The 25966-nt window shown below is 46.5% G+C and overlaps 1 protein-coding gene across 1 annotated transcript; it reads left to right on the forward strand.

The window, feature by feature from the left end:
- Positions 1–2739: 2739 nt before the first annotated feature.
- Positions 2740–25966, forward strand: LOC144673017 (putative G-protein coupled receptor 139). The gene is made up of 2 exons (XM_078535015.1): positions 2740–2944; positions 25056–25966. Exons 1-2 carry the CDS (start codon positions 2740–2742, stop codon positions 25964–25966), a joined length of 1116 nt encoding a protein of 371 aa, XP_078391141.1.

Here is a 25966-nt window from a genome sequence, read left to right on the forward strand (position 1 = left end):
TGTGTGTCTGTATCTGTGTATATCTCTCTGTGCAATGGGAAATGTTATTTCTGGATTTGGGGGGCGAATAAAGTTAAAAACAAAAATCTGTCAAAACCTCTCTCTCTGAAACCTGTTCCTCTCTGATGTGATTTTAGTGATACAACGTGACCCTGTGCTGGCTGATGGATTCTCCTACACATGCGGAGTGGGAAATTCGACAGATATTCAATCAGGGAGGGGACAACATCACCCAGCGTCCATCAATGTGACAGGAACATCAACACAATTCAGTGCGAAGATAGAGAGGTGATCAGTGTTTAACGGAAATCTTAGTATAAAGTGTAAGTTAATGAGGGAAAGGCTTAGAAATAAAACTTCTGAAAACATTTTTAAGCACATCTGTGCAAAGCTAATGAAAGTCTGGAAAACATATTGATGAAGAATGGTGGTTTGATGGGGTCAGTGAGGAGAGAGATTGACTTGGTACCTAACCCCGTGCTGCACCCACCCTGCTCGTGCTCTGGGGATGCTGCAGACGGACCTTTACTCCATTTATAACCTCATCCGATTAGGCACAACCTTCCGGGCTTAACATTGAGTTCAAGAGCTTCAGACCATGAACTAACCCTACTCCATCCTCACCCCCGTTTTATACCTTTTTTCCATATACACTCTCATTTTTTTTTTGTTTTTTATCCACTTATTTTTATTTTTATTTATTTTGAATTTTTATTCATTCATTCATTGTTTTATTCCCACATTTTATCTTATTTTCGATCTTTTTTCCCCTGCCAACTGTCCCCTCCCACCCACCTCAGCCCACACCCACAAGGGCCGCCTGTCACTGATTCATGTCGTTCTTTCACATGGTGCTTACCCTTGTCCTGCTATTTTCACATTCTGCTTTCTTACCTTGATGCCGAAATCAGCACCTCCTCTAGTCCTTACCACCACCATTAACACCCCCTCTGTCCTTTTGTCCATGAGACAGCGTTTTCTGTTGCTGTTGACTGGGTAGATATAGGTCGCTACTTAGGCACTTTCCATTGGTTTCATCAGCTGCCAGTCATATAGCGAGCGCTCTGATTGAATGTCTCTCAGTCCGAAAGAGTGGGAAATACCCTGATTGGATGGGGCTGCTGTCCGTCTCAGGCTGGCATGAACTAATTGGGTGTTTGTGGATAAACATTCCACTCATGGGCTGGAAACGCTGGGAGCCGCCCCTGGCCTGTTCTCAGTTGTTTTGTTTCTTCCTCAATTGAATAATGGGTGTAAGCGGATATTTCATCAAATTCTTGACCTGTTCTCTGAACTTGGACTGTGTCACCCCATAAATAAATGTGTTTGTGCAGCAACTGAGATTATTCAACATAAATCCGAATTGCCCAAATATATATTCAGACTCGGAGTAATCACTGGGATCTCTTCCTGTAAAGGTGTAATATAAGAAATCTATAACATACACCGACCACTGGAGAATGATGCTGCCGGAGATGGTGAAGAGTGAAATCACAGACCTCCTCCTGCTCTCCATCTCTGGGTCACTGCGATTCTCTCCCTGGCTCTGATCCCTCAGCCCCTTCCGTACCCGACTGGCCACTAAAATGTGTCTGACTGTCAGAGCGTTGATCAACAGGATTAAACCGAAAGGGAGCAGTGGGGTTAAAATCGTATCAAACTAGTCAAATCCCACCCATCCGGGGTCAGTAAAATAGCTTGGCTTTGTATAACAGAACCAGGGTACATTGTCGATGATCTCTCCAGGTTCCTGTGGAAAGCAGTGTGGAATGTTTTTTAAGCAGAGCAGAATGCCGGTTGTTGCTAGAACCACAGCCGTAGTTTTCTCAGTGCAATATTTTCTTTTCAGTTTCTGGCAACAAATGGCCACAAGTCGGTCAAAGGAGAAAGTGACTGTGAACAAGACAGCACAGTCTGTGGCTGCATGAAGCAGGGGATTGTGGACACTACAGACAGGGGTGATGTCCAGGAACGACAGTTGGAAATAATATAAATTGAGCTGTCTCAGTATGACCTCAGTGACGATGACCAGTAGATCAGCCGTTGTCATGGCCACCAGGTAGCGAGTGGTGCAATTGGAGAGACCACACTTACCCCGGGAAAGTATCAGAATTGTCAGTAAATTAGCTGTAAGAGCGAGAAGGGAAAGGAAACTGGGAATTAGTGATGCACAATTGTCTCTGTCAGGCTTAGAAGAAAAGGGCAGGAATTTACCACCAGATAACGTGTGGTATGAGTGGTCAGTGTGCGTGTGTGTGTGTGTGTGTGTCTGTATGTGTGTGTTTGTGTGTTGATGTGCGTGTTAGTGTCTCGGTATGTGTCTGTGTGTGTGTATGTGTGTGAGTCTGTGTGTGTGTGTGTATGTGGGTCTGTGCAATCCTGTGTGTACGTCTTTGAGTGTGTTTGTGTTTGTGTGATTCTGTGTCTGTGTATGTCTGTGAGTCTGTGTGGGCCTTTGTGTGTGTTTGTGTGTCTGTGTATCTCTGTGTGCCTGCGTGTGTGTGTGTGTGTATGGGAGAGGGAGGAGAGGTTGGGGTGGGGGAATAGATTATCAGAGTTTGAAATTTAAAATCACAGCCATGACCTGATGCCAATGTAAATATTTTACTGAGGTTGCTTTTCGGGTTTAACTCTGACTCTTTGTGTTTCCTCATCGGACCCTCCAACCCATCAAGAGCCATCTGGGAATGGTGTTCGGAACGATAGCACCTACCCACACCCCCGCCCCATGTCCCAATTATGGAGCTTCCTAGGGATTGGGACCTCTCCAAGGATTCGACCACAGCCCAGCTTCACACCCTCGCTGGATCAGAACGTTCCCGTGATTGGAGCCTCTATGGGATTGGGCTGCTCTCCCCAGGTTCGGACACCCCGCGGACTCGGACCATCACCAGATTCGGACCTCACCAGGCTCGGGCGCTCCCTGGGTTCAGACCCTCCCCAGGTTTGGACCCTCTCCAACTTCAGTATCACCCTGGGTTCAGACTCTCCCCGTGTTTGCATCATCCCAGGCTTCTGCCACTCAACGGGTATAGACACTTCTCAGGTTCAGTCCTGCACCAGGATAATTTCCACTTGTCAGCCCTAGCCTGGATATTGTCCTGGTCATGCTGCATTTGGACATGGACTGCTTCAGTATCTGAGGAGTCGCGAATGGTGCTGAACAATGTGCAGTCATCAGCGAACATCCCCACTTCTGACCTTATGATCGAAGGAAGGTCATTGATGAAGCAGCTGAAGATGGTTGGGCCGAGGACACTACCCTGAGGAACTCCTGCAGTGATGTCCTGGAGCTGAGATGATTGACCACCAACAACCACAACCATCTTCCTTTGCGCTCAGTATGACCCCAGCAGCGGAGAGTTTTCCCCCTGATTCCCATAGACCCCAGTTTTGCTAGGTCTATTAGAAGCCACATTCGGTCAAATGCTGCCTTGATGTCAAGGGCAGTCACACTCACCTCTCCTCGGGAATTCAGCTCTTTTGGCCATGTTTGAACCAAGGCTGTAATGAGGTTGGGTTTGGACCATCCCCGAGGCTGACCATCCCCGGGTTCAGACCCTCCCCAGATCCAACCCTCACTACGTTCATAACCTCACCAAGTTAAGACCACGCCATAGGATTTGATCTAACTCATTCCGCAGATTCAGACCCATTCCCGGATTCAGATATTCCCTAGGATTTGTTCCCACCCAGGACTGGATCCAATGCAGAATCATAAATTGGCCATCATTTTAGATAGCTCAGGTTCAGTTCCTCCATCACTTCTGCTCTCAGACCTTCCTCTCTCTCCCGGAACCATGATAGGGTCCCCCTTGTCCTCACTTTTCACCCCACCAGCCTCCGCATTCAAAAGATCATCCTTCCCCATTTCCATCAAATCCAGCATGATGTCACCACCAACACATCTCTCCCTCACCACCGCCCCCGTCAGAATTCCATAGAGACCACTCGCTCCTTAACACCCTGGTCCACTCCTCCATCACCCCCTACTCCCCACCCCCTCCCACGGCACCTTCCCATGCAATCGCAGAAGGTGCTGCACCAGCCCCTTTACCTCCCCTCTAATCACCATCCATGATCCAAAACACTCCCTTCTGGTGAAGCAGCACTTCACTTGCACATCCCTGAATTTGATCTACTGCATTCATTGCTCCCAATGCGGTCTCCACTACACTGGAGAGACCAAACGCAGAATGGGTGACCACTTTGCAGAACACCTTCGGTCTGTCTGCAAACATCACCCAGACCTACCTGTCGCTTGCCATTTTAACACTCCACCCTGCTCCCATGCCCATATGTCCGTCCTTGGCCTGCTGCATTGTTCCAGTGAAGCTCAACGCAAACTGGAGGAACAGCACCTCATCTCCTGACTAGGCACTTTACAGCCTTCTGGACTAAATATCGAGTTCAACAACTTCAGAACATGAACTCTCACCCCCATCCTGACCCCATTTTTTAATCCAACTTTTATTTATTTATTCAATTACTTTTTATGGTTTTTTAATTGTATTGATATTTTGCATTTTTTTATCCCTCCTCCCCACACATCCCCTCCCACACAGGGCCCTCTGTCTCGTGTTTCTAAGTTGTGCTTTCACAGAGCACTGCCCCTTGTTCTACTCTTAACACCATCTGCTATCTTACCTTTATGCCACTATCAGCACCTCCTTTAGTCTTTACCGCTACCATTAACATTCCCTTTGTCTTGTGCCCATCACATCTTTGTCAATCTCTCCTTGGCTGTCACCTAACCCCACTCCAAATGTTCCATCCTCTCTTCCGGTATACAATCCATCACATTTCCACTTCTCTTTAGCTCCCAAGAAGAGTCAAGTGTACTTGAAACGTTAAAAGAAATTTGAATTTATTCTGGAAGATTAATAATTTTTAAAATTATTTTTAAAAATGGCTCAATAATGTCAATACAGCTAAGCAACAGCAGATGCATTGCGGCTGGAACCGTAAGTTCTTATAATATTTCTTGGGAAATAATGATCTGATTCGGGTCAAGGGCTTCGGTGTTCAGGTGAACGGGTGAAATAATTCACACGTCAAATCAAGACTCTCAACAACTCAAACAATGGTTTGGGTCCATTTCTAGAGCAATGAGATTGAAAAGAAATCGATGCTCTGTGACTGACTGACATAGAATCTTGGTTATGCAACATTGAGATTACTGCTCAGAGCGCGTTCTCTGTATTACATTAAAAAAATGGAATCGATACACTGGAGAGGGTGCAATTATTTTATCCAGGATGATTTCATAATTGAGACATCTGAACAGTTTATTTCATCATTAGAAAGTGACTGAGCTTATTAATTACTGCACTCGTTCTGATCTATCTATTCTGAAAATCCGTTATATCTGTTCTTCAGTTATAGGCTTGTGTCCTCACAAGGGCACAACCCATTGAGTTAAGGAGAGATATTGGTACAGGTGACACATGTAAACTCTCTGAAACATTGAGAAGAACTGATCTGTAAAACCTCAATCAATCCTAGAAGTGGGTGATTCAGTCAGCTGAGCCAAATATGAATCCAGAGATTGTCAGCACCATTTAGGGTAAAAGACATCAAATAACGTTAAAATGTAAAGTATTTACTGTAAATATACAGAGCTTAAGAATCAATCATTGTGAAGAGGATCCAAATAACGTAACAGTGTTGTTGGGTTGTTCAAATGGCAGTGCCTGGTTGATATATGTTCCTGTTGGAGCAGTTCAATAGGAAAGTGATAATTATTGAGACAGTGCTCTTTGCACACTCATTACCAAACACCTAGAACGAACAGCAAAACTATTCATTTCTTCCATTTATTACATTGGTAAACCACAGAGGCTTCATGGAACGGAGAGATCACACAGCAAATAAAGCATGATTTCAAATAGAACAAACTTATTTCATTCCAGTTGGTGACCCACAGTCAGTACAATTCTACACTGCCGAATGCTCCAAGTAATACATGTTCATTGGGGTCACGTATTCAACTCTGGTTCAATGCCCCACACTCAGTACAGTTCTACACTGACAGATATCCCCAGTGATACATGGTCACTAGGGTCAAGTATTCCACTCTGGTCAATGACCAACATTCAGTACAATTTTACACTGACAAATACTACCAATGATACAAGATCAATAGGGTCAAGTATTCCACTCTGGTCAATGACCCACATTCAGTATAATTTTACACTGATAGATACTCCCAGTGATACACGGTCGCTCTGGGTAGTGGCCCACGCTCAGTGTGATTTTATCCTGACAGGCACTAGTACCTGCCTTCAGAGAGTTTGTCTTTACAGAGGTCTCATTCACATTATACGATATTTCACTGAATACAATAACTTGATAATTCAGAGACACTGTGAGTTACACAAACAGTTTTATTGCGATCTGAGGAACTAGGAAATAACTGCTGAGACACTGCAAGGAATTCTATTTAATAAGGTAGTACAATATTATCAGTCACAGAGTGATACCAGAGAGAAGCTCACACACAGATTTATGCAGCTTCAATGTTACTGTCACTTACCAGGTACACCAATGATGGCAAGAATCAAATAGAACGTTTTATTCAGAATTTCAAAAGTCTCCCACATTTTCAATGAGCAGTGATGTGTCCCTTCATGCTGTGCACAGTCTCTCTGTATTAAACTGTGAGGTGACACATACCAAAAGCCCTTAATTTATACCCTGTGGGACCACCTCTGGGGATATTGAGAATGCAACATTGTGCAATTTAGATTTTATTTTAAAGTGAACAGATTACGACATTGACTTCAATCCGTGAAGTGATTTTTTGATTTTATTTCCGAGGTTAAATTAGAAATCTTCAAAATGTGGACAATTCTGTTAACATTTAGCGAAGTTTTAAAATTAGAAGTAGCATTCTGCTGCGATGGTGTTCAACACACAAAGACCATGAGTTCCATCTCGAGATCTCATAATGTTTCACTAATGTCCTTCACACGACTGTGACCTATATATACATATAACTGATACAGAATCACCAACCGATACAGAATCAACAACTGATACAGAATCACCAGCTGGCACAGAATCACCAACCGATACAGAATCAGAAACCGATAAAGAAACTCCAATTGATACAGAATCTCCAACTGATAGAGAATCTCCAACTGACACAGAATCACCAACTGATACAGAACCACCAACTGATACAGAATCTCCGTACTGATCCAGAATCTCCGACTGATCCAGAATCTCTGACTGATACAGAATCTCCAACTGATACAGAATCTCCGACTGATCCAGAATCTCCGAATGATACAGAATTTCCAATTGATGAATCTGACATGGGATACAGGGTAATTTGATCAGGTGGATTCAAAATTGGGTTAGTTGTAGGAGGTAGAGGGTGATGACAGAAGGATGCGTTAGTGATTGGAAGCCAGTGTCCAGTGGCATATCACAGGGATCTGTGCTCGGTCCACTATTATTTGTCATTTATATAAAGGACGTGGATGACCATGTGGGGAGTAGGATTAGTAAGTTTGCGGGTGACACAAAGTTTGGCGAGGTGGTTAACAGTGAGGTTGAGTGCCTTGGGCTACAGGAAGCTATAGACAGGATGCTCAAGTGGGCAGATAAGTGGCAGGTGGAATTTAACCCTGAAAAGTGAGAGGTGATACACTTTGGAAGGAGTAATTTGACAAGGAAGTATTCAATGAATGGCATGACATTAAGAAGTTGTGAGGAACAAAGGGACCTTGGCGTGTGTATCCATAGATCTCTGAAGGCGGAGGGGCATGTTAGTGGGGTGGTGAAAAAGGCATATAGGACACTTGCCTTTATCAATCGAGGCATAGATTGCAAAAGTAGGGAGGTCATGTTGGAGTTGTATAGAACCTTGGTGAGGCCACAGCTGCAGTAGTGTGTTCAGTTCTGGTTGCCACATTATAGGAAGGATGTGATTTTACTGGAGGGGGTGCAGAGGAGATTCAACAGGATGTTGCCTCGGATGAAACATTTAAGTTATGAAAAGAGGTTGGATAGGCTTGGGTTGTTTTCTTTGGAGCAGAGAAGACTTAAGTGTGACCTGATCGAGGTGCACAAGATTATGAGGGACATGGACAGGGTGGATAGGGAGCAGCTGTTCCCCTTAGTAGAAAGGTCAGTCATGAGGGGGCATAAGTTCAAGGTGAGGGGCAGGAGGTTTAGGGGGGATGTGAGGAAAAACTGTTTTACCCGGAGGGTGGTGAGGGTCTGGATTGTGATGCCTGGGAGGGTGGTGGAGGCAATTTGCCACACATCCTTTAAAAAGTACCTGGATGAGCACATGGCATGTCATACCGTTCAAGGCTATGGGCCAAGTGCTGGTAAATGGTATTAGGTAGGTAGGTCAGGTGTTTCTCACGTGTCGGTGCAGACTCGATGGGCCGAAGGGCCTCTCCTGCATTGTGTGATTCAGTGATTCTATGATATAGAATCTCCAACTGATACAGAATCTCCAACTGATCGAGACGCACCACATGATTCGTACCCCTGAACTGATAAGGAACTTTAAACTGACAGGGAGCCTCCAACTAATATTGACCCTCACACAGATAGAGACCCTCCAACTGGTCCAGATACTTTAACTGATACAGGCTTTCCAACTGATAGAGACCCCCCAACTTATACAGACCCACTGACTGCTCAGAATCCTCCAAGTGATATAAGCTGGTAACTCATGCAGAGACCCTCCAGCCAATACATCCCCTCCAAACGATATAAACTATCCAACAGCCCCTTCCAGTGAAATGCCGCCTAAAATCTAATAGAACGAGTCAAAATAAAATGTCACCTGAAACTGATAGACTTTTCAGTCGAGGCCTCAAATTAATCCAGACGGTTAATAAATCCACAGAAACTGATCTCCAGAAATGATGAGAAGAGTTAAAGTTACTCAGCCAATGCAAGAATGGTCACTCCTGAAGGTCAGTTTCTGTATGTCCTCCATTGTTGGCTTTGCAAGAGTGAGGAGTATGAGGAGACCCCATTCGGATCCTCGACCCTGTTCCGCTCTTCAATTCGATCAGGGCTGATCATCACCCTCCAATCCATTTTCCCGCAGTATCATGATATCCCTTAACCCCCTTAGAGTCCAAAGATCTCTTGATCTCAGTCCTGAACATACTCAACGACTGATCATCCACTGCTCACTGGGGTAGAGACTTCCGAAGATTCACAAGCCTCTGAGTGAAGAAATTTCTCCTAATCTCAGTCTAAAAAGGGCGACCGCGTTTCCTGAGACTGTCACATGATGGTCTAGGCTCCCCATCCAGGGGGAAACGAGTCTCTCAGCATCTACCCTGTCAAATCTTCCAACAACCTTAAATGTCTTAATGAGATCATCTCTGACCCTACTAACTCCGGGCAATATAGCAACATTTTACTCACCTCTCCACCCAGGACAACATTCACATGCCAGAAATCAAAATATTGAACCTTTGTTGCACCCTCTCTAAGGGACGTATCTTCTTCAATAGGTGCAGAGTCTGAAAGTGTTCACAATCGACCCAGCGACACTCGGGGACTCAGTGTGGGAGAGCAGCAAAGTGACTGATGGAAACAGGCTCCACGCCCACGCTTCTCAAACCACATGTTTACTCCCAAAGTCAATGCTTCAAACAGAATCAAACAAACACTCACCCAAGCCAAGCCCCGGACCCGACCGTGTCCTTCACTGGGACGTGCGGGAATGGGACATCAGGGTAGTGAGGGGGTGAGACATGCAGAGAAGGAGGAGCCAGGGTATTGGTCACCCTGGGACCTGTCCTTGGCTTTGGTAGCCGTGCTGCCCGGTAACATCGCCCCCTCCAATTGCTCACCCTGGATGGGGGATCCATTCAGCCTCATCGGGTGTCGATACGCTGGAAGCCATTGGCCCCAGTGGTAGCGTTACGCTCCGGACAACTGCGCCACCGCGGGTCAACCCGGTGTCTTGACCCACTCGAAGCAGAAGAGGTGGAAACACTTGATCAGCACAGTGTCCTTCCTCCCCGTGTTACATCGGGGACAGGCCTGAGTGGGGCGGGACGGGGAGAGGGGAGGGAAAGATGCACAGGGTGAGATTCCCCAGGCAGAGTTCCATCCCCTCCAAACCACTTACCCCCATGCGTCAAAATGCCCCCATCCAGTCTGAATGGGTTCAAGCCTTTGGAAAATGCAGCCGCCCAGACCCACCCAACACCCAAGTAAATGCCATGGCCCCATTCTGCCCCCCCGCAAATCCTGAGGACGTGGACTCATGAGTGTCCCACCCAAATTCTCCCCATCCTCTCAATGGGCAGTTCCCATTAACAAAGTTAGAAGCCACCATTTCCCCTGATTATGGACCTGTCCAAACACACTCCTCACTGAAAGGAATCTGGCCTTGTCCAAAATATCCTTTCCCCTTTCAGGAAACACAAACTGTTTGCAATCATATCGATTGACGCATGAGATGACTCGGTTCCCCCAGGCTAGACAACAGAATGTTCACCTTCCCCACCCCTGTAAGCACTGGGTATGGACCGAAGCGTTACCCCGCTCCTGCATGTCAGTATGGACTGATCCAACCCCCATCCCAGATATGGATCAATGAGACTCCCCCCAACTCTGGATGATGGGTCGATCCATCCCGCGCTGAAATCTGTTTCAAACCTGTTCACCCTCGCCCCCATCAGAATATGGACCGATTATAAACTCCCTCCCCATTCGTCGCTCTTTATCCCTTCCAATGAGTCCATCCCCAGTCATATAAAGGGCAGAGAGGGGAAAGACTTCCTAGACTTTGTTGAGATATTTCTTTTCTCTACAGCAGGATGTTTCCAATCCAAGGAGAAAGGAGGCAATGCTACAACTGCTTCTTGACAAGTGGATCAATCTTCAGTGGGAGAACATTCAGGGGGCAGTGGTCATTGTAACATCAGGTTTATGTTGGATATGGAGAAGCACAAATCGCAATCCAGAGAAGAATGACTAAGCAAAAGTCAAATTCAACTGGATAATAACGTGCCTGAGTAGATACATTGGCGGGAAAACAAAACATGGAGATTTGGCGAAGTTCCAAGAAGAGGTTTTTCGGGCACAGTCAAGGTATATTCCCTCGAAAGGGAAAAGCAGATGGAACCAATCCAGAGCTCCATGTATGACAAATGGATATAATTTAAGATAAAGTGCGTCCACAGTAGATGTCAGTTGGGACTTTAATTGAGAACCAGGCTGAATATAAAATCTTCGGAGTAGAGTTGAGTAAGCAAATAAGAGGAGCAAAGAGGGAGTATGAAAAAAAGCAGGCAGTGAACATAAACGAGAATCTCAAAGTCTTCTGTAGGCATATAAATAGTTAAAGGATGGTCAAATGCCTGGGGCCAAATGAGGACCAAAAAAGGCCTTGAGACATGGAGGCAAAGGACATAGCTGCGGTATTAAATGGACACTTTCCATCTGTCTTTACCAAGGAAGAAGATGCTACCCAGGCCATTGTGAAAGCGAAGATAACTCGAACACGAGGAGGGCATAACATTGATGAGGAGTGGTTGTTGGAAAGGCTATCTACACTGAAAGTTAATAAGGCCCCAGGAACGGATGCGATGCATGTTAGGGCACTGAGGGTAATGAGAGTGGGAATTGCAGAGGCACTGGCCCCAGTATTTCAGTCTTCCTCAGCCAGTGCCATGGAGCTGGAGAATAGCAAATCTGAAGCACAGTATGGACAAGCCAGCCAGTTTACCTCCGTTGGGGCGCGCCTGGTGAGAGGGGGGGAAGGGGGGTGGAGTGGTGAAAGGGGTGTGTGGGGGTAAAAGCCGGGACAAAGCCACACAGACAAACGCTGGTTAGTTAATGAAAGCCAGCATCCATTTCTTAAGAGAAAGTCATGTTTAAGTGACTTGCTGGAGCTTTTTTGAAGAGGTAACAGTGAGGGGTTGATGATGGATCTCCTGTTGTTATGATGGACACGGACTTCCAAAATGCATTTGATACTGTGCCACACAACAGACTTGTGAGCAAAGTCAGAGCTGATGGATTTTAATGGGGCAGTAGCAACATGGATATGAAATTAGCCCAGTGACAGGAAACAGGGAAGAGCGCTTCATGTTTATTTGCCTTTATTCGGGATTTTGGAAAGTGTTTTTTTTTGGCATCTGCAGCTCTCCGGGTGTCAATGTCGGCGCACTTGCTTTTCCCAGTATTCACTCATGATCGAGACCTTGGTGTTGCAGGGCACAGTTTCAATATTAGTGGTCGATGCGAGACTTGGGAGCATTGACAATTGTGGCAAGGATAGTCTGGAACTTCTGGAAAGGACGTAGGGAATTTGGTGGAATGGTCAGGCAAGTGGCAGCTGATGTTCAATGCTGAGAAATATCAAGTATTTCGTTTTGATAGGCAGAACATGGGGAGGCAATATAAAATAAAGGGCACGTCTCCAATAATAGAGGGTTCCGGGAATATATGTGCATGAGTCAGTGAAGGTGGAAGGACAGGTCAAGATCGTGGTTAACAAAGCATTCGGCATTCGAGAATTTATTAAAAGGGACATCGAGCCCAAGGGCAAGGAGGTTATGTTGAACTTGTAGATACACAAGTTCATCCTCAGCTGGAGTATTGTGTCCAGTTGTGGGCCCCTCACTTCAGGACAGATGTGAAGGAATTGGAGAGAGTGCCGAAAAGATTCACCAGAATGATTCCAGGGAAGAGGAACTTCAGTTATGAAGAGAGATTGGAGAAGATGAAACTCTTCTCCTTGTAGAATAGAAGGTTGAGGGGAGAGGTTGTGAGTAGTGGCCGAGTTGCTGCTATTGATAGACTGGATTAGCAGACACTTCGTAGGTGGAAACCTGAACTTTATTTACAAAGGTGATCAGCAGCAACTACATGTGTGCTTTCAACTCAAACTCTATCTCCACACTACTGACCACTAATTACAAACAGCTAAGGTAGCCCGCGCTACTCTCCTATTCGCTACTAAAGATTATGTGATCCTACTTGCAAGAATTTTTCTTAAAGGTATATTACACACTAAATAAAAGCACGATTACCACATTCCACACCTTTACTCGGACGTACGTTTTGTATTTACAAGTACAACTTTCTCAAGGCAGCAAAGTATTTACACGGGGTAAGGAAATTACAAGTCCAGACTTTCAGGTGGTTTCCTGGTACGTGTGGAACGTCTCAGCTCCACAACTTCAGATTCTTTGTCAGGAATCTCCTTTTCCGAGATGCTTGAACATCAGGCGTTTCGGTGGCACATGCAGTTCTGTATCCTTAACCCTTACAGGATCAGACATGTTACTCTTGGGTTGAGTTCCCTCAACAGGAAATGCTAACCCAGTCATGGTCACTGCTGGAATCATATCTTGGTGACCTGTCTCCCTTTTCCTTAAATGGTCCACCATGTCTCCGTGTGACTCAGTCTGCCACCCCCACGTGGTAAGTGAGAGGTCCAGTCACCGCAGTTATTTCCCCGGTCACCACTTTGGTCCTTCCCCGAAGATTTTCACGTATACCATCTCTCCCACGGTAAATTTCCTCTCGCGACTATGCCAGTCATGTCTAGTTTTCTGTCTTCCCTGGCTCCTTTCCACCTTCCCCTCTAATTCCGGCATTATTAAGCTCAATCTGGTCCTGACGCGGTGTTTCGACAATAACTCCTCAGCTGAGACACCTGCTGTTGTGTGAGGGGTGGACCTATAATGGAAAAGAAAGCGGCCTAGGTTGGTTGCTAAGGAATCTCCAGTTAGCTTCTTCAAGCCTGCGTTGAAAGTTTGAACAGCCCTTTCAGCCAGTCCGTTTGGAGAAGGGTGGGAGAGCCCAGTTTTTACATGAGTGATACCATTGAGGCTTATGAACCATTTAAACTCAGCACTGGTAAATGCCGTGCCGTTATCAGAAACAATGAGGTGAGAGTGACTGCCCTTGACATCAAGGCAGCATTTCACCGAGTGTGGCATCAAGGAACCCGAGCAAAACTGGAGTCAATGGGAATCAGGGGGGGACACTCATCGCTGGTTGGGGTCATACCGAGAACAAAGGAAGATGGTTGTTGGAGGTCAGTCATCTCAGCTCCAGGACATCACTACAGGAAGTCCTCAGTGTCCTCGACCCAACCATCTTCAGCTGCTTCATCAATGACCTTCCATCCATCATAAGTTCAGAAGTGGGGATGTTCGCTGATGACTGCACAATGTTCACCACTATTTGCGACTCCTGATATACTGAAGCATACCGCGACGAGTAACTCACCTCCTGACTCCCCAAAGCCTGTCCATCATCGACAAGGCACAAGTCAGGAGTGTGATGGAATACTCTCCACTTGCTTGGATGAGTGCAGCTCCCACAACACTCAAGAAGCTCGACACCATCCAGGACAAAGCAGCCCTGCTTGATTGGCACCCCATTTACAAACAATCACTCCCTCCACCACGACGCCAGTAGCAGCAGTGTGTGTACCATCTACAAGATGCACTGTAGGAATTAACCAAGGCTCCTTCGGCAGCACATTCCCAACCCATGACCGCTACCATCTAGAAGGACAAGGACAGAAGATAGATGTGAACAACATCGCCTGGATGTTCCCCTCCAAGCGATTCACCATCCTGACTTGGAAATATATCGGCTGTTCCTTCACTGTCGCTGAGTCAAAATCCTGGAACTCCCTCCCTAACAGCACTGTGGGTGTACCAACACCATATGCTCTGCATCGGTTCAAGAAGGCAGCTCACCACCACCTTCTCAAGGGGCAATTAGGGATGGGCAATAAATGCTGGGCACAACCAGTGAAGCCCATGTCCCGTGAATGAATTTAAAAATTCAGAATGGAATTGGGACAATATTTGAGGGGTTGATAAATTCTGTCCCGGGTGGGGAGGAGGGGGGGAAGTGTAGATTTTCAGGAAATAAATTGAAGGGAGAAAATGTTTCAGAAGGAATGTGCTAGGAGGGGGCGATTTGCAGGGAGAAGAAGATTGGATATGAAGGATGTTGAAAAATGAATGAGGGGCCCCTGGAGCTGGAGTGGGTTTGTTGGGAGCAGATGGGAGGACTGGAAAATCGATGGTGGGGCCCAAAGTTGAGGGGGAGGGACTATGGAGTAGGGGCACCCCACATTGAAGTGTCCAGGGGTGGGAAGCAAGGAGAGGGGCACGGGTGGGGGAAGGGTGTGCCAAATGGATGGACAATCCCAAATCGGAAGGCATGGCCCAAAATTGGCATGGACACCAATGAACTGAGGGGCCTTCCAAAATTGAGGGGCGCAGAATTGTGGTCTGGAGGCCGATAGTTAAGGGAGAGCCACTCTATTGAAGGTTGGAACACTGCAAAGTTGAGGTGGAGGAGAGTCAAAAGCAAAGAATCAGGAACAGAACGGTCAGTAAATATATGAAGGTGGCATCAATTGAGGGAGACTAGAAAATGGAGATTGCTGTCAAATTGAGGTGGCAAAAGGTGCGGGGTGAGGGGTGGAGGCAGGGGAGCAGGAGCTGGAATGCCACATTGAAGTGGGGTGGGGGGGAAATATTGAGGACGTGTGTCCCAAAAATTGAGGTGTACTCTCCAAATATTGATTGAGTGGATAGGAAAATTCAGAGGATGGTCAAAAATTGCAGCGCATGTGGAAACAAATGATGGCGGCCCCCTGATAATGAGGTGAGGGAACCCCAAAACTGAGGAGGGAGCACAAATTGTCAGGAAAATATGTCAGAAGGAAAGTCAGGAAATATCAAGCGGGCCTGAAAAATACTGCGTAAATTGAGGGTGTGGCAGGGGCAGGGTTGGGAGGGAAGATTTTGGTGGTGGGGGGGGTGGCGGAATGGTGGGGCCAAAATGGAGACTGGCCCGATTTAAAGAGTGGCCCAAAATTTGGGGTGCACCCCAGTAAATTGACAGGTCACCCAAAAATAGAGGAATGGCAGCCTTGAGGGAGAGCCCCACAAAATTGAGGGGGTTCCCCATCACTGAGGGTGGGAACACCCAAACATTGAGACAGGGGGGAGCGTGTAAGAGGGAAAAAAAAAGGAGGGAAAAAATTGAAGGGGTGGGGGGGCCCTTAACTTGAGGGAGACAGGAAAATGCAGATGGCTTTAAATGGAGGCTCCAAGTTGTGTGGGGGGCGGAGTGCGTGTGAGGCAAAGAGGGAAGGCTACAGCATTCATAGAAGGGCCTTAAATGTTAGTGGTGGGGCTGGATATTTAGGAAGGGAACCCCAAAAATGAGCGAGCGCTCCAAATATTGAGGGGAGGGAAAAATTGAGGGAGCGTCCCGAAATTACAGCGCACACAAAAAAAGGTAGTGACAGCGCCACCCCCAAATTGAGGCTCAGGGGAGAACTTGTGCCAAATAAATTCTGAAAATAGAGTCGTAAAGAAGTCTTAAAACACTCACATTTTTAAAAATACTCACATTTTTAAAAATTCATTTACGGGATGTGGGCGTCGCTGGCTGGGCCCAGCATTTATTGCCCACCCCTAATTGCCCCCTTGAGAAGATGGTGGTGAGCTGATTTATTGAACCGCTGCAGTCCCATGTGGTGTAGGTACACCCACAGTGCTGTTAGGGAGAGAGTTCCAGGATTTTGACCCAGCGACAGTGAAGGAACGGCCTATATATTTCCAAGTCGGGATGGTGAGTGGCTCGGAGGGGAACTTCCAGTTGGTGGTGTTCCACATGTGTCTGCTGCCCTTGTCCTTCGAGAGGGTAGAGGCCATGGGCTTGGAAGGGGCTGTCGAAGGAGACTTTGTGAGTTCCTGCTGTGCATCTTGTAAAAAGGTCAATGAAAAGTCAGAATGAAAATGTCAGAAAAAGAAGCCAGAGAAAAGAATCACATAAATGAATCAGAAACCGTCACGGTTGGAGGGTCTGTACCAGTTTGAGGGTCTGCATCCATTGTTGCATCTTTACCAGTTCTTGGGCTGTATCAGTTGATGTGTTTGTTATGTTTTGGAAGGACTGTACTGTTCCATTGGGTTAAAGTCATGGACCAGTTTGAGTTGCTGTATTCGGTTGAGATGTGGAAGCATTTTGAGCCTGTTGAAGTAGCTTCAGGTCCATCATGGTTTGAATTCTACAATGAATAATTAAAACTAACGAACTTCCATCATTTCACTGAATGTCCACATTGAGAGAGGGCAGCTACATCCCAGAGTGTAGTGGAACAGCTTTGAGAGAGACACTCGAACATTTGGAATGTAATTACTGAATGGGTCGCAGTCAAGTGAAGGATGTCACTGAAACAATATGAGACCCAGGGAGGCTGATGTGGTGTTTGAGGTGACATCGCCATTGGTGGGAGAATACAGCTTCTCATTTTATTTAAACAATGTGCTCCACATTGTCCAGTCTTTGGGATGTGGCAGTTCAATCTCAGGAGTAAACATGTTCCATCACCGAACTCCATGTCACAATCTGTTTCTTCATTGTTGAAAGCAAAGTTGAAGGATGCTCCAATCTCCATATCCACAGAGGTGATCCCACAGGGTATAAATGAAAGGCTTGGGAATGTATCGCCTCAGAGTTCAAAACAGAGATTGCCTGCAGCCCAAAGGGACACATCACTTCACACTGACAATGCATCTGCCGATTGAAATGGCTAAAAAAATATATTACACCTTCCTCGCTATTATTGGAGTTCCTGGTGAGTGTCTATAACCATTGACGTTGTGTAAATCTGTGTGTGAGCTGGTCTCTGGTTTTACTCTGTGACTGAGAATGTTACTTGCTGATCTAGTGGTCACCACTATACAGACACCTGATCAGTGATTTCATTTGCCTCAGTCAAATGTCTTGAGTTCTCTGCATTTTCAATCCATTTCCATAAAAGTTAATAAACATCTTTCTGTAACTGAGAGACTTTCTGAATGATCAAGTTATTGATTTTACTGGAATATTGTGTAATGTTGAACCTGAACTCAGTGAAGTCAGATTCCCTGAAGGGAGGTATTAGGGGGAATCAGATTAAAATCACACTGGGTTTGGGTCACTTCTAGAGCTGAATACCTGACCCCAGTGACCATGTATTACGAGGAGTACCTGACAGTGTAGAATTGTAATCAGTATTGATCACTAACCATTGGTGAAATCTGACCCCAATGAGCATGTAGTACTCGGAGTATCTGTCATTGGGGAATTATTCTGATTATGTGCCACTATCCAAAGTTCAATACCTGATCCAACCGACCATGTATTAGTGGGGATATCTGTCAGTGTAGAATTGTGCTTACTGCGGGCCACTAACCCGAATGAAGTAAGTTGGTTCTATGTTTTTTGTTTGTTGAGTGCTCTCTCCATTCCATGGAGCCTCTGTATTTTAGCAATGGAATAGCTGAAAAAGGCAAGAGTTGAGCTGTTCATTGAAGGTGTTTAGTAATGGGTGTATCACATCACACGCCTCGATATTTCTCTGTTTTCTATTGAACTACTTGAACATAAACAGACTTCACTGAGTTGCTGACATTTGAGTGACCCGACAGCATTGTTACAGTATTCCAATCCTCTTTGTTTTTTTATCCTCTCACTTCCATTCCTCTAGAAATAAAGCCCACTGCTTTGTTTGGATTTATATCTTCTTGTTAACCTGTGTTGCTATTTTTAATGATTTGTGAACCTGTTCCCCCGAACCCTGAACCTCTCGACCCCTTTGAGGAAAGTCATTTGCAAGGATTATTTGGGACCCTCACGGTTCCTATCAAAATGCAGCACCTGATGTTTAGTTATGTTAAAATGAATTTCCCATTGAAATGTCCACTGGGCAAGTATATTAGTTTTTATTAATGTGTTCAGGTATTTTGTTTTATCATTGCTCTGTGTTCACTATCCTCTCAATTTGGATTTGGCTGTTAATTTAGAAATTATCTTTTTGCTTCCCGATTCCATATCTTTGATGTAAATGGTGAAGGGCAGTGATCCCAGGGCTGATCCCTGTGGAACACCACTCCCCACCTCCCACCAGCCTCAGTAAATCCTCTTTATCCCGTGTTCCCTGTTTCCTGTTCTTTGTAGCCAGCTCCCTGTCCATTTTACTGCTTGTCCCCTAACTCCACTGGCTCTGAGGTTAGTCACCAATCGGTGATGTTGTAACTTACTGAAGGTCTTTAGAGAGTGACAATGTTTTCCATCTATTGTACTAATCTGATCTAAAATGTCTGATAACGGGTCAATAATTCAATGAAGTTACTCAAGTATGACCTGGCTTTTGGACTCTGTGCTGACTACTTTTCATTATATTGTGTGTTTCTGGATGTGTTTCTATTCGATTTTTGACTCCGTTATTTTTCCCGCCACTGACGTTGTGTGAACGGGTCTATAGTTCTTTGGACTTGGTCTATGTTCTGTTTTTAATATATGAATTATATGAGCTGTAGTTGTGTCCTCTAATCATGTTCTAGTGATGGTTAATGTATATTGAATAACGTCCCTGCTGTCTCTCCCTATCTGTTTGATTTCAGTCTGTATCCAGGCCTTCCATCCAACCCAAAGGATTTACCTTCTCCTTCATCACCTTATCAAAAACCAGCCTGAAACATGTTGTCGTTTTTGGGTTGTATTTATTCATTACCATTGGTGTCTCTATTTCCTCCCCCCTCCCTCCCCTCCAATACCCCGCACCCCACAGATATCTCTATCTGTCCCACAACCCAATTGACTCCCTTCATCCCGAGCTGGGAGCCTTGCTCTGAAGTCGAGTTCCCTCTGCTCCAGATTGCAGTGAATCCCGAACTCTCCTTTAGCACACAGTGGGTGGGATCTTTCCTAACAGACATCACCAGGCCATTTCGCGGCCAGTTCCCCACCACCATCTCCTTCTGGGTCATTCCAAGTATCCCATTTGGGATGGGATCGTTCTGCTTTGTTCATTCTCCATTCCAGCTGGATCTCCTCTCTCTCTTCATCGGTTCTGTTCCAGGAATGAGAACCCTCACAGGGTCATCATCCTGATTTGTGGACAGGGAGCCTGTGTTGAAGTGTAGGTGTGTGGACCTTGGGTGGAATCATAGGGATATTAGACACTCCAATTGTCCCGCGGAGAGAGCCTGTATGTGAGCTCGCAATGCTGCCTTTATGTAGGATGCATGGACCAGTCTTTGTTCCCATCATTCTGAGGTTCCTGGGTCCTTTGATGACTGTGTTTTGCCATCTTCTTCCTTTGATTCTAAAGCAAACAATGTTGCTCCTAATTTCCACCTCCTTCTCTTCACATGGTCCATCTCAGGAACTTCCCTTCCCCTCGTTTACTCGAATTCTCTACCCCCATTTCAGGGAATGGGTTTTCCACCAATATCTACTATAATCTCACCGACTCTCACAGCTCCCTGGATTATACTTCATCCCTCCCCACTTCCTGGGATGATTCTGTTCCAATATCTCCCAGTTTCCCCTCCTCCGCTCCATCTGTTCTGACAATGCTGCCTTCCACACCAGTGCTTCTGAAACTCCTTCATTATTCCCCAGAGCCTTTAGTCCCATCGGCCGATGCTCGGATCCCTAACAAGGTTCTAGTTTGGGTAGTGCCCGAATCTGGGGTGGATCGGAACCTGATGAGAGTTACGCTCCTGGTGAAGGTTTGACCTTAGGAAGGTCCATACCCAGAGAGTGCATGGACCCGGGGAGGGTCCGAATCTGTGGAAGGTCCAAACCTGGGTAGGGTCTGAACCTGTGGATTCTTCAAACCATGAGAGGGCCTGAATCCAGCAACGGCCCGAACCTGGGTAGGGTCTGAGCAAGGTGAGGGTCTGAGCCTGGTGAGGGTCTGAGCCTGGTGAGGGTCTGAACCTGGTGAGGGTCTGAGCCAGGTGAGGGTATGAGCCTGGTGAGGGTCTGAGCCAGGTGAGGGTCTGAGCCTGGTGAGGGTCTGAGCCAGTTGAGGGTCTGAGCCAGGTGAGGGTCTGTGCCTGGTGAGGGTCCAATACTGGTGAGGGTCCGATGCTGGTGAGAGTCCGATGCTGGTGTGGGTCCGATTCTGGTGAGTGTTCGAAACCAGGGAGGGTCTGAACCTGGTGGTGAAAAATCAGATGGGCAAAGGTGTCGTAGTTGTAGAGTTCATGGAATGTTTTCGGGGTCGTTTCTTAGAAGATCACCTTCAGGAGCCAACCAGAGAGCAGGTTATACTGAACCTGGTAAAGAGTGACTGGGTAGGATTAATTAATAACCTCATGGTGAAGACACCCCTAGGATGCAACGATCATAAAATGACTTGATTGTACATTCATTTTGAGGGAGAAACGAGTGCGCCTAAAACTGGGATTTTAGATTTAAATTGGGGCAATTATGAGGACATGAAATTGGAGCTAGCTTAAGTGAACTGCCAAACAAGGAAGAGGGACAGGTCAAGAGAGGTTCAGTGGCAGACATTTAAAGGGATATTTCAGAATGCACAGAATAGATACATTCCAATTAGAAAGACAAGTTCCAAGGGGAGGACCCACCCTTGTGGTTAACTACAAAATTTAAAGACAGTATCAAACTTAAAGAATAAGAATATAATTACGCAAAGATGGGTGGCAGGTCAGAAGATTGGAAAGAACAGAAGGAACAGCAGAGGATGCGGCAAATATTAATGAAGAGAGAAAAATGAGTGTGTGAGAGAAAGCTCACTAGTAATATCGAGACAGAGAGTAAGAGATTCTATCGATATTTAAATCAGAAAATAGCTAACAAAGTGAGAATTGGTCCTATAGGGAGTGTGTTTGGGGAATTGATAATGGAAAGTCGGGAAACGGCGAATGAATTAAACAGGTATTTAGCTTCGGTCTTCACTATAAAGTGCACAAGTAACGACCCGCAAATAAAAGTAAAGGGAGGAGGAACCCGGGAAAATTACAATCACCAGGGAAGTGGTGTTGAGCTAATTGTTGGGGCTGAGGGCTGACAAATCCCCGGTCCGAATGGACTTGACCCTAAAGGTCTGGAAAGAAGCAGCTGGTGAGATAGTTGATGCGCTTGTTTTAATTTTGCTTAATGCCATAGACTCCATTAGACTGGAAAATAGCAAATGTAAATCCGTTATTCAAAAAGGGAGGGAGACAGAAAGCAGGAAAATATAGGCTAGTTGGCCTAACATCTGTGACAAGTAAAATGTTAGAAGCTATAGTTTAAAATATTCATGGTCGGGCACTTAGAAAGCTTCAAGTTAATCAGGCAGAGTCGATGTGGTTTTGAAAAAGGGAAATCATGTTTCACCAATTTATTGGAGTTCTTTGAATGAGTCACATGTGCTGTGGATAAAGGGGAACCGGTTGAAGTTCTGTACTTACATTTGCAGAAGGCATTTGATAAAGTGCCACATGAAAGGATATTGCAGAAAATAAATCTCATGGTTTAGGGGGTAACATATTGGCGTGGATAGAAGATTGGCTGGTTAACAGGAAGCAGAGAGTAGGCATAAATGGGTCTTTTATCAGGTTGGCAGGATGTGACGAGTGGTGTGTCACAGCGATCAGTGCTGGGACCTCAACTTTTTACAATTTACATCAATGACTTGGATGAAGGGACCGAAGGAATGGTGGCTAAATTTACTGATGACACAAAGATAGGTGGGAAAGTAAATTGTGAAGAGGACGTAGGGAGGCTACAAAGGGACATAGAAAGTGAGTGGGCAAAGATCGGGCAAATGGAGTATAATGTGAGCAAATGTGAAATTGTTCATTTTGGCAGGAAGAATAAAAAAGAAGCTTATTATCTAAATGGTGAGAGATTGCAGAGTTCTGAGATGCAGAGGGTTCTGCGTGTCTTAGTGCATGAACCTCAAAAGGTTAGTGTGCATGTACAGCGGGTAATTAGGAAAGTTAATAGAATGTTATGATTATGGGGAAGGTCCAAACCTGGTGAGGGTCCGAACCGTTGGGAGAGTCTGAACCTGGTGAGGCTCTGAACCTGGTGAGGCTCTGAATCCGGGGGTGGTCTGAACCTGGGTAGATTCTGAAAACAAGGAGGGTCTGAACCTGGGGTGGGCCTGAACCTTGGGAGAGACTGAACCCGGGGAGAGTCTGAACCCGGGGATAGTCTGAACCTGAGGATGGTCTGAACCTGGGGAGAGTCTGAACTCGGGAAGAGGCGAACCCAGGGTGAGTCTGAACCCAGGAAGAGGCCAAGCCGCAGAGAATGTGAACCTGGGGAGAGTCTGAACCTGAGGAGGGTGTGAATCTGAGGAGTGCCTTAACCCGGGGAGAACCTGAAGCGGGTAGGGCCTGATGCTAGTGAGGGTCTGAACCTGGGGAGAGTCAGAACATGGGGAGAGTCTGATCCCTGGAAGGGACTGAACCAGTTAGAATCTGAACCCGGGGAGGGTCTGAACCAGGGGAGGGTCTGAACCTGGGGAAAGTCGGAACCCAGGGAGAGTCTGAAACAGCGGAGTGTCTGAACCTGGGGAGAGTCAGAACATGGGGAGGATCTGATCCCTGGAAGCGACTGAACCAGTAAGAATCTGAACCCGGGGAGGGTCTGAACCCGGGGAGGGTCTGATCCCTGGGAGGAACAGAACCCAGGGAGAGTCTGAAACAGCGGAGGGTCTGAGCATGGGGAGAGACTGAATCCGGGGAGAGTCTGAACCTGGGGAGAGTCAGAATATGGGGAGAATCTGTTCCCTGGAATGGACTGAACCAGTAAGGATCTGAACCCGGGGTGGGGGGGAGTCTGAACCTGGGGAGGGTCCGAACCTGGGGAGAGTCAGAACCCAGGGAGGGTCTGAACCCGGGAGCCCAATCCTGGTGTAGATACTAACCTGGCAAGTGTCCTAACCCGTGGGAGTCAGAACCTGGGGAATGTCCGAACCGGATGATGGTCCGAATGCAAATACACTTGAAAACTGCTGGGTTTGGGGGAGGGGTTGGTGTCTGAGTGGGGTAAAAAATAGGGAGTGGGCATTCCTATTGAGGGTCCCAACATGGTGATTGTTTTCCTTTTATTCATTCTCGGGATGTGGGCTTCGCTGGCTGGGCCAGCATTTATTGCCCATCCCTAATTGCCCGTTGAGAAGGTGGGTGGTGATCTGCCTTCTTGAACCGCTTCAGTCCCCGTGCGGTGTAGGTACACCCACAGCACTGTTAGGTAGGGAGTTCCAGGATTTTGACTCAGCGACAGTGAAGGAACGGCCGATATATTTTCAAGTCGGGATGGTGAGTGATTTCCAGGTGATGGTGTTCGCATGTGTCTGCTGCCCCTGCACTTCTAAATGGTAGTGGCCATAGGTGTGGAAGGAGCCTTAGTGAGTTGCTGCAGTGCATCTTGTAGGTGGTACACACACTGCTGCTACTGTGCGTCGGTGGTGGAGGGAGTGAATGTTTGTGGATGGGGTGCCAATCAAGCTGGGCTGCTTTGTCCTGGTTGGTGTCGAGCTTGTTGAGTGTTGTGGGAGCTGCACTCATCCAGGCAAGTGGGGACTATTCCATCACACTCCTAGCTTGTGGCCTGTGGTGTTAAAATGGTGGGGGTTCTGAACCTAGCGAGGGACCGAACCTGGTGAGGGTCCCGACCTGGGAGGGTACGAACCTCGGAGGGTCCGAACCTGGTGAGGGTCCCGATCTGGGAAGGTCAGAACTCGGGGATAGTCCGAGCACAGCGATACCAATAAAGGGAGAGAGCAGTCTAGCCCCACCCAGGCTCCAATCGCGAGAATGTTCCGATCCGGCGAGGGTCTGAAGCTGGGCTGTGGTCAAATCCTTTGAGAGGTCCCAATCCTGGGAAGCTCCAAAACTGGGAGTTTGTGTTGGGGGTGTGGTAGGTGCTCTGGTTCCGAACGCCAATTCAACATGGCTCTGGATGGGGAGGAGGGACCCACGAGGAAACACAGAGGTTCAGAGTTAAACACGGAAAGCAACGTCAGTAAAATATTTACATTGGGTTCAAGTCATGGCTATGATTATTGAAATTCAAACCCTGCTAATCCATTCCCCATCCCCACACCACAGACCCCGCCCAGACACACACATACAGCCAAACACACACACACACGCACACTGACCAACCATACCACACGTTATCCGGTGGTAAATTCCTGCCCTTATTTTCTGAGCCTGAAAGGGACAATTGTGCATCACTAATTCCCAGTCTCCTTTCCCTTCTCTCTCTTACAGCTAATTTACTGGCAATTCTCATACTTTCCCGGCGAAAGTGTGGTCTCTCCAATTGCACCACTCGCTACCTGGTGGCCATGGCAACGGCGGATCTACTGGTCATTATCACTGAGGTTGTATTGAGGCAGCTCAGTTATTATTATTTCCCAGTGTCTTTACTGGAAATCACTCCCGTGTGTAGTGTTCTCATTGTCCTGAATCGTGCAGCCACAGACTGTTCTGTCTGGTTCACTGTCACGTTCTCCTTTGACCGATTTCTGGCCATTTGTTGCCAGAAGCTGAAAAGAAAATATTGCACTGAGAAAACTGCGGCTGTGGTTCTAGCAACAACCGGCGTTCTGCTCTGTTTAAAAAACACCCCACGCTACTTTACACAAGAACCTAGAGAGATCATCGACAATGTACCCTGGTTCTGTTCTACAAAGCCAAGCTATTTTACTGATACCAGATGGGTGGGATTTGACTCGTTCGATACGGTTATAACCCCACTGCTCCCGTTCGCTTTAATCCTGTCGCTCAACGCTCTGACAGTCAGACACATTTTAGTGGCCAGTCGGGTACGTAAGGGACTGAGGGGCCAGAGCCAGGGAGAGAATCGCAGTGACCCAGAGATGGAGAGCAGGAGGAAATCTGTGATTTTACTCTTCACCATCTCCGGCAGCTTCATTCTCCTGTGGTCGGTGTATGTTATTGAATTCTTATATTATACCATCGCAGGAACCGATCCCAGTGATTACACGCATTCTGAATATATTTTTGCACAAGTCGGATGGATGCTGGTGAACTTAAGTTGCTGCACAAACACATTTATTTATGGGATGACTCAGTCCAAGTTCAGAGAGCAGGTAAAGAATTTGGTGAAATATCCACTTACACCCATTGTTCAATTAATGAAGAAACAGAACAACTGA

Source organism: Cetorhinus maximus, unplaced genomic scaffold (genome assembly GCF_964194155.1).
Source record: "Cetorhinus maximus unplaced genomic scaffold, sCetMax3.hap1.1 HAP1_SCAFFOLD_197, whole genome shotgun sequence".
Classification (NCBI taxonomy): Eukaryota; Metazoa; Chordata; class Chondrichthyes; order Lamniformes; family Cetorhinidae; genus Cetorhinus; species Cetorhinus maximus.